This window comes from Mixophyes fleayi, chromosome 4 (assembly GCF_038048845.1).
Source record: "Mixophyes fleayi isolate aMixFle1 chromosome 4, aMixFle1.hap1, whole genome shotgun sequence".
Lineage (NCBI taxonomy): Eukaryota > Metazoa > Chordata > Amphibia > Anura > Limnodynastidae > Mixophyes > Mixophyes fleayi.
In genome coordinates, this window is record NC_134405.1 from 10,610,418 (window position 1) to 10,620,230 (window position 9,813).

The 9,813-nt window shown below is 38.4% G+C and overlaps 1 protein-coding gene across 1 annotated transcript; it reads right to left on the bottom strand.

The window, feature by feature from the left end:
• Positions 1 to 7,001: 7,001 nt before the first annotated feature.
• LOC142150371 (olfactory receptor 5AP2-like) lies at positions 7,002 to 7,997 on the bottom strand. Its single transcript, XM_075205567.1, has one exon. The coding sequence runs from the start codon at positions 7,995 to 7,997 to the stop codon at positions 7,002 to 7,004; it is 996 nt and encodes a 331-aa protein (XP_075061668.1).
• Between the last annotated feature and the right edge of the window lie 1,816 nt (positions 7,998 to 9,813).

Consider the following 9,813-nt stretch of genomic DNA (forward strand, 5'->3'; position numbering starts at 1 on the left):
CTTGTTCACCCACGTGCAACTAAAAAATAAACCAGTAAAGTATAGGACAAGATCAGGGGCCTGATTCATTAAGGATCTTAACTTAAGAAACTTCTTATTTCAGTCTCCTGGACAAAACCATGTTACAATGCAAGGGGTGCAAATTAGTGTTCTGTTTTGCACATAAGTTAAATACTGACTCTTTTTTCATGTAGCACACAAATATCAACTTTAAATTTCAGTGTACAAATAAGCTATCAAGTATTTGTGTGCTGCATGAAAAAACAGTCAGTATTTAACTTATGTGCAAAACAGAAAACTAATTTGCACCCCTTGCATTGTAACATGGTTTTGTCCAGGAGACTTAAATAAGAAGTTTCTTAAGTTAAGATCCTTAATGAATCAGGTCTCGGGTCTCTGCCAGGACAGAGCTGTAATTTCACTTTTCCATAGTGAAAAATTAGTTTTAGTTTGGTAGATAATTAGTTGATTTCTATACCAGTTTAATCTGCATAATCAAAATAAAGCAGTCAAGCTTCATCACATAATAGTATCTAAGGGAAAAATATAATTCTCCCTTTATTATATGTAATCATGTGATTAACAATAGAGAACATACTCTGAATTAATATTATTTCTAAATAAGAAATACAGGCTACACACAGCATTGCAGTCTGCGTCCCTGGTCCTAACGAAAACCCCTGTATCTCATTATCCTGTTTTTGCCTTATTTCTATATAAGATGATACCTGTAGTAAGAGATGTATATCGGCTTCTTACCTGTCTGAATATAATTGTCTGACATGTGGGATCCACGCGGCTTCTCACTGCTGCGGCTGAAGAGACTTCTTTATATAAAGCTCAGTGACCCAGGAGTATAATACTATTCTGTCCCAGAGCACATATCACTAATTATTGTCATTTAGTAATAAACCAATTAGTTATTTGTTTCTGTATTTTTTTGCTTTATTCATTTATTTTTTTCATCTTTTAATTTGCAGAATACAATTGAATGCAGGTCATAGCGAAGAGAACATGCAAGATATGTAAAATGTGTACAGGTTACAAGAGCTAATTATTGTTATGCTCATCTAGTTGCTATCCAATAATGATTGTCGATTGCCGTAATGTGGTTCCAAAGCACAATGTGATTTAATAGCCAAAAGTAGCAGAATACCCATCAGAATAAAATAAGTACAGCCGTTACTTATTGCAGGCACCCTGGATCCAGTGTACAGTCATTCAGGTCTGAATGCTGTGGTCAAGTAGACTGTCTACTGGGTCCAGAGCCCCTGGTTATATACAATCAGTAAATACAGTAAAACAATGCAGATGATGTGGCTTACTTCTATAGGTCCAGGCTTTAGGAGGGTCCAGTGTAATGTAGGTCATAGGCCCACCTAATCATATTCTCAATGGCAGGATTGTAATGTATTTCTTCACAGACCATGATTTCCGTATCCCACACCACCATTTTAGTCTCATTTTCAGTGTTTACTTCAGTAGACTGCTTTCCACACTTCCATACAGTAGGAATACATCTGACACATAAGCCAATTAATAAGATGACACCAAATATAAGGAGAAGGAGCTAACCTATGCTAGCAACCATTTCCTGTACCCAACTCTCCTAGACCAGAGAACCATTTTACAGGGTTCAACCATGAGAACCATCCTGCCACCTTTTCTCCAAACTCATATAATGAAGAATTATTCCTTCCAAATTCCCATTTCATTTACAGAATTTCATCCATCTTCCGGTCTATGACTTCCTTGGGGTCATCAGTATTATTGGTGATGTGCGTGCAACATTTGACACCAAACTGGGTGGCCAATGTCACACAAAATCCACCAGTAATAGATGTTAGATAATTCAATACCAGTCTATGTTGCACCAACTCCTTTTTATAAGCTTGTAGCTCTCTTCCCGTATACCTGAAGGTGTCATCATACATCTCGGTGATATGGTCTATTAATTTAGCTAGGTCCTATATTTATCTAAAATTTAAAGTTCTCCGTGTGATCCTGGTGGGATCTAATGCTACCATAACCTGGAAACCAGTGGTTTCACTAATCAATTTTGTAGCTATGGGTTCTTCACCAGGAATAATATTTATTTTGCCACGATGTTCATTCTGTGTGTGTATGTATGGTGGTGATGTAGTCTTATGAATACCATCCATTTCCTCCAAAAAAAAAACTAGCTGTGGCTTTAAACTGAAACCTTTGGATTTGTGTGGTTACTGCTGCTGTTGTCCTCATCTTCCCCCAGGATATGGTACCTATTCCCCTGATTATGTCACAATACTTACATCCTTATATATATTGTACTTATTGAAGTAGGAAAAGACTGGGCTGCTTTGTTCTCTTTACATGTCCCATATTGCTAACTTAAGAATTGTGGTTAATATCTATAATTACTTTCTTAGTTGATGTTGAATTTGACATATTGGCTGAACCTTAGAAGGCCCATTGAACTGACCCAATTGTACGGATCTCAAAGTTGGAATCCATAACACACGGCACATGGCATCGGTCCCATTGTGTAGAGATTCTTACACAGAACCCATTGTCAGTCACCATAGACTACACTTGTATATAACTGAACACCAAATCATTCCAGAGACCCCATTGTCAGACACCCAGGGCACAGTCTCATTGTTAGACCCAATATATGGCACAGACCACCACAATTTTCAAATAGTGAATAGAAGAACAAGGGATTGAAGAGTCATTATATCTGCAGCTATAAAAGAATAAATGGTAAACTGTCCAACTCTGAATTTACATTCAATCATGTGAAGGTCCATTCAAATATATTGTACACTTAGAGAAAGACATTGTGTCATTATCTTACATGGCTGCCACTTCACCACCAACTTCTCCTATATTATCATTTTCTCCATATACCAAGAAGAAGACAATGATATTGGAGCAGGTGAAGTAGCAGCCAGGTAACAGTGTTATATATTACCTCCTACAAAAGGGTAACAGGGTATACAGAATACAGGAAAAATAATGCTGGACATTTTATGAAACCTCTTTAACTTTATCTTATAGTTAACTTACAGATGTTTCTGTCATTCAAGGGTCTTCTCAACTTTTGGACTCTGTTCTTAAACCTCTGGTGAAGAAGCTTCCAGCATTTCTATTGGGAACCAAAACTACTGCAATGGTTCATTGCTATTAATATCATTGGATATTTCCACCTTGTATACAAACAGTGATATTCGATCAGATCTTAAAGTCATTATCTATATTTTTAATAAAAAAAGTGGTGGTCGACTCACTGTTTGCATTGCCGCAATTGCGTTAAAAGATTGACTAATGTCCAAGCTGAAAACGTTTTAAAACTTATGCATTGTGGTGTTATACCTGATAGAACTAAAATATGCCTAGTCCATGGCTCAAAGATTGTATGGTCTACACCAGGTGGAGAAGTTGGGTTGTTCCACAGTGGCATCAAGGTTGGGTTTTGGTCAGCTTATCTGTGTGCACAATGGTTTGTATATGGAACTCTGCAATGCCTAATTTTGCCCAACTTACTGCCTGTCATGAACCACAATGCTTTGCCCAGTTACTGTTCCAAAAATTCATACTATTTGATCTGTACACAATTTAGAGCCCACTCTCAGTTAACTTACTGAAGCATACAATACGCCATATTCAGGTAACTTCAGAAGTAAGTAACACTGAGGGGTGTCATACCTGTGCCTGAAGATCTGTAAGTGGCTGTAGAAGGTCCGAGCTTGGCCACCAGTCTGAAAGACACATTATTGCTTTCTGTGTTTGCTCAACCAACAGCAATAACTACAATGTGTATGTGCTAATTATTTAACTATGTAGTAATTTTATTCAATAGATGTTTTGTTTAGTTCACAGTATTTTCTGATTCCTGTTTTCGTTCAGTAGAACATTGTAGGGGGGCAGTGTTGATACTACACCTTTTGTTTCCTTTATTGCAAAAAACAAATTTATAAATTAATAATTTTAAAACAACAGCGTGCCCCCCCTAAAATCATTACCCACCACCAGCGTTATATAGCCTTAGCTAGTGCCCACTGAGGCATGTAGACTATAAGTATGGTATCCCCTGCTTAATTTACATCCAAGCTTAACAGTGTAGGCTGGTCCCACTATACCAGGGAACCCTGCAGTCTAGGGTTCCCCTGTTACAATGTTATCAGCTCCTGCCAGCTCAGTGCCGGTCTATGGTCACCAAGCATAACCCCTAATCATAATAATAATACAAAATCTAAACATTTTTCCAGATGTAGTCCATTGACGAGCATGTAAAGGATGACTATACCCTCACTAAAATTACCTTGTCACTCAACTAACTGACTTACTATACAGTAGTGTAGTGTGAAAAGTTGTCAGAATATGAAGTATATGGAACCATTGTCCCTGTGTACTGCATATATTGAGCATCAAACACGGCCTTCAGTGGACTGCAGATTGTATTTGTATGTGTACAGGAATTACAGTACATTTTACTACTTTTGACATTATTTATAGTAGTGTGGTCACATGTATCACATACATTATTATTATGTCAGTTTTGCAAATTAAAAGGGCCAATAAGGGGCGTGTGTGGGACCCAATGCAAATTTGTTATGGGACCCTCTATGCATCACCATAATGCCAGGCCCACCACAATGCTGGCTCCACCACTAGTCAATATTCCCATAGGTCAGAATACTAAGCTATATTAAGTTTGCATTGTTCTGTAGGATACATTGTAAATAAACACAAGGTTACTACAATCGAGCTTTTGGTCAAGCATAGTACAGTATAGTATGTCCTTTGTATATTACATTAAATTTAGATTACCTGTACACTCTCTGTCCATATATTGTATTGTAGCTCTTTCAGACTGTGCACACAACATATATAATTGATGTGACCAGAGCCCTATTGTCCCAGTTGACCTATATTATGTCCCCAGCTGCTATGATTAATTGTACTGGGGATTGGAGAGGTGCACTAGGCCCTTAGATACGGTTATTCCAGCCGGCGCATGTTGCTTCAGTCGTCGGAGAGTGCTCGTATCTTGCGTGAATTTGCTCTATGCATGCACCACAATGGGACTTATGCCAGTGAACGCAACTGCATGTAATTCATGTCCATAGGCAAATGACACTTCCGACTTCCTACAACTTGATGGGTGGAACACTGGTGGGAAGGGGCGGATTAACATAGGCAACATACAGTAAGTGCGAGCCGAGGTCGAGCTCAGGCACATGTGGCCAAATCTAGTTCAGGGCATCCCTTAGGTACGTGTTTTTTTAACTGCATCATTTGCACCAGCTACAGGGCAGGTGAAAGTGCCGACTGATAGTGATGACTACATGTATGTGTGCCAGAAAATGTTTTGGCAGTAAGAGAAACTAAAAGAATGCATTTTTGTTTAATGTATTTTATGTAAAAAAACATGGTTTTATTAATGATTATAGTATTACAATTGTAAAAAAATAGTTTTTGCATGCATTCTGATAGGACTTCATATTGCACATATGCTTGCGTGTATCCTGCACTCTGTTCTGTCTGACTACATATGGCTAGCTACCGTATTTCCCCATGTATAAGACACACTTTAATTTTTGGGGCCCAAAAGGTAAAAAAAAATGTATTACATAAAATTACTCATCACTGTCAAAACTCTCATCCATTAGCTTGTCCTCGTCTTTGTTTGATGACGAATCACATTTATATTATATACGGTGTGCAGCAGGAGGAAGCAGAAGGCTCGCCTGGTTGTGATTTCAGTCTACAAAGGCAGAGATCTCACATAAGGTGTCTAGAGCAGAGTTTACAGTAAAGTCCCACTTTAGTTACAGGAAGGCAGCGCTACTGCACAGCGTTGTTGACAAGAGACAAGTCACGTCGACACGTCCCAAGCGTGTCAACGTGACTTTTCTCTTGACAGCAAGGCTGTGCAGTAGACAAGTAGACTTGACTCATCGGAACTCATGGGCGCTCATCGGAACTCTCAGTCACGAGATTGACAGCTCCGAGAGAGAAGAGGCTAGAGTAAGGGTGCGGGACGCTGAGTCTCTGTCAGCAATGTCATGCTGCATTCTGGACTCGGAGGTAAATAGTGCTGGCACTGTATAAGACGAACCCAGTTTTTAGACCCAAAATTTTTGGAAAAAAGGTGCGTCTTACACATGGGGAAATACAGTAAATGCAGCCATGTCGTACTTATACCAAGATTCCAATGGTAATGTTTATTGAGATTCACATGTATTTAGAAACGGGCGTACTTGCGTGCATGTGTTTTGTTTTTTTAATTGCAAGTTGTGTTCATATTGCGCTCAAAGGTGAGCCAGGCCCATTGTTTACATCAGTTATAAAGTTGGTATATAAAAGTATCAGCATATGAATCCTAAAATATTAATGTTCGGTTTCCCAATTGATTTCTCCAATTAATATAACATCATATCTCCCAATTGCTAGTAAGAGTACATACTGGGCCTGAGTCATTAAAGAAAGTAAAAGGAGTAATTGATCTCCGGGACAAACCATGTTACAATGCAAAAAGTGCATATTAGTTGCCCATAACTTAAACATTGGCTGTTATTTTTCATCTAGCACACAAATACTTTTACTCTTTTACTGAAGTTTAAAGTTGATCTAGGACATGCCCTACCCCAACTATAAATCTGTCCTCACATTTTAAATTTACCTCTCCCTCCAATGCAACATGGTTTTGCCCATGTGCAAAGTTACTCCTTTTTTATGCTTTGCTCTCCTTAATGACTCAGGCCCATTGAGTATAATGTTTCTGCTGTTTCGTGACTGTTTTTACATATCTGTTGCAACATCCAACCTTTATCAAGTTAAAATGGAAAACAAAAAAGTTAGAACTTTTGCCACCCCCTTTTATCACCCGTCTAAATTGGATGAAGTTGGCACTTTGACTCAAATGACTTAGTTTACAGAATGATCTGTGTGATTATTTTAAACTTTATTTTATTTATCACAGTTTAGGTGTTAAATAGGCTGCATATTATGTATTTCTAAAGTTTAATCATGGTTAATAGTTTCGCAACTCTGTCCCTAATAAATGACAGAATTATAGCTACATCAGTAACATTGTGTACTGCTCGTCTAATGACTCTTTTCACCTCTTGGTTCCTCAGGCTGTATATAAGTGGATTCAGCATCGGTGTCACTACTGAGTAGAAGACAGCAGCTATCTTGTCTTGTTTCTCAAACACATTGGAAGGAGAGCGTAGGTAAGTGAAGAACACGGACACATAGAACATGGTGACACACAAGAGATGAGAAGAACATGTACTAAAGGCTTTCTGTCTGCCCTCAGCAGATTTCATCCGTAGAATGGAAGAAATTATGAAACTATATGAGATCAGGATGGTCATAAAGGAGCCTAGGCCACAAAATATTATGAAGAATACAGTTACTATGAGACAGGAGAAGGTATCAGAGCAGGACAGTTGGAGCAGTGGAGGGATGTCACAATAGAAGTGGTCTATAAGGTTTGAACTACAGAATTGGAGACTGAATACACAACTGGTCTGAAAAGATGACTGCAGAAAGCCAATAGAGAAAGCCAGGCCAACCAGATACAAACATATGTTTTTAGTCATTATGGAGACATAATGGAGAGGGTGGCAGATGGCAGTATATCGGTCATACGACATATTTGCAAGAAGTAAACACTCAGTACCTGCCAGAGCAGCAAAGAAGAAGAACTGAAGGGCACATCCATCGAATGAGATGGTCTTCCTCATGGAGATAAGGTCAGAGAGCATTTTAGGAGTTATAACTGAGGAGTAGACAAGGTCCACCAGAGAGAGGTAACTCAGGAAGAAGTACATCGGAGTGTGGAGGTTGGAGCTGTTATGGACAACAGTCATCATGCCGATGTTTCCCACTACAGTCACCATGTAAACATGTAAGAACAACACAAAGAGGAACGGGGCAAGTTCTCTATTGTCAGTGAGTCCAGAAAACAAAAACACTCTCACCTGAGTCTTGTTAATGATGTCCATTAAGTTCTCTGTATGTGATGGCATAAAAATAGATTACAAATATCACTCATTCACAAAGCTAAAGCCAGTAGCAAAACAAACAATTCCACACAAAGCTACAAATACACGATACAAACTGCAAAAAGAATTGTGTACACGGACATCAACTGAACCACACACTTTGTCACCCAGTGACTATAAAGATCTTAGTCATTTTAACTTAATCCAGTCTTCACTAGAAACCCCTGCAAGAATTTGACAGGCTTTGCTGCAGGGCAACCACAGATAGTGGACCTATGGTTAGATTTAATAGGCAGTAGGTGACACAAGACAGACTAAAGAACAATTATGAGAAAGACAAACTTTATAGTCGGAAACAGGGTGAGGATCAGGATTGGTAGCAGAGATGTAGGTTCAATATATATGTTATGGTGAACATCCATGGCTGGTGCTTTTAACTTTGCAATCTCACGATTATGCATCTAAATTGTCGCATGTAGAGGAAGTAGCAGCAGTTTCTACTTTCTGAATGTACATTTGTGGATTTTACCTATCTGCAGTCACATGGATAAGGCCATTTAATCCAAGTCCTAATAAATAACATATATATTAAACAGTTTATATATGCCTTTATAAGAGTGGAGTGCAAGTCTAAAGTATACTAGTGTAGCTTGCAGTCTCTCAAGTGTCATTGCAGTCCTGATATGCCTGAACCTGGTGTCCAATTTCCCTGTTCCAGTATCGCACCACAAGTCTTTTATTAAGCTGTTTCTTTCTCATGAAGGATCACAGAAGCTCTTTATACAGCCAAAACCACACAGTGTGTATTGTTTTTACCAATAAAGTGTTACTCAGTAGTGTAGGTACTCATCTTGTAATAATCTATTTGATGGCTCTTAATGTAGTTTCTCTTTGCCAGCCTCTTCAAATCTCTAATAGATGTCTCAGTTTCAAATAGTCTCAAAATGACTGGCCAGGTAAAACAGCTCACATGATAAAATAAGAAGCAATCTCCCTATCTGGAACTGTGAGTGACTTCAAGGATCGTCCAATTGTCTTGGCAGCGAGTGAAATGCAATTTTCACGAAGAATTGGTGCCGGTTGGAACATTCTTATATTCCAGTCAACTGTAGACTGTAAGCTCCACTTGGACAATGACTAATGTGAATTATTAAAACATTCTATATAAATCAATGAGTAATATGTAGGAACTATATGAATAAAGGTTAATACATGATAATGAAAGAATTGGTAGCCAAGAAGCTTTTGAGATTCTTAGCAGACTTGAAAAGCCATGTAATGTGAATATAAAGAAAGAAGGGAAATAAACTCAATGTGAATATAAATAAAGAAGGGAAATACACTCACCCCTGATCATACAGGTTTACTCAATTTACTATACAAATGAAGCATAAAAACTGTCATTCACATAAAAAGAGATGAATCAAGCCTAAAAACGCATAATGACTATGTAGCTATGTAACATAATGACTATGTAGCTGTGTAACATAATGACTATGTTTCTGTTCTGTCTCAGTGACTAGAGAAGCAGCGATTGCTGGCAAACTAAAGGTTGAAGAAAGTGAAAGCAGATATACAGTAAACAGAAACTCCGGGTATCACCTAAACTATCTTATAAACCAGCAATTGGTAACACCAGGATTCTATTGATGCCCAATGGAGTGAGCGTAGTTTCAGTGATGATACTTTTGTGAAATCTAGTACCTTAACCCCTCTAAAAGCTACTTATACGTTTGTTGCGACTCTATCCAAAGCTAAACAAAGCAAACTGGCCAGTTAAGGTTGCACGCAACCTCAATTGGCCCCACAACCAATG

Coding starts and splice junctions, on each gene's coding strand:
- LOC142150371 (XM_075205567.1), bottom strand. CDS start 7,997: ATGGACATCATTAACAAGACTCAGGTGAGAGTGTTTTTGTTTTCTGGA.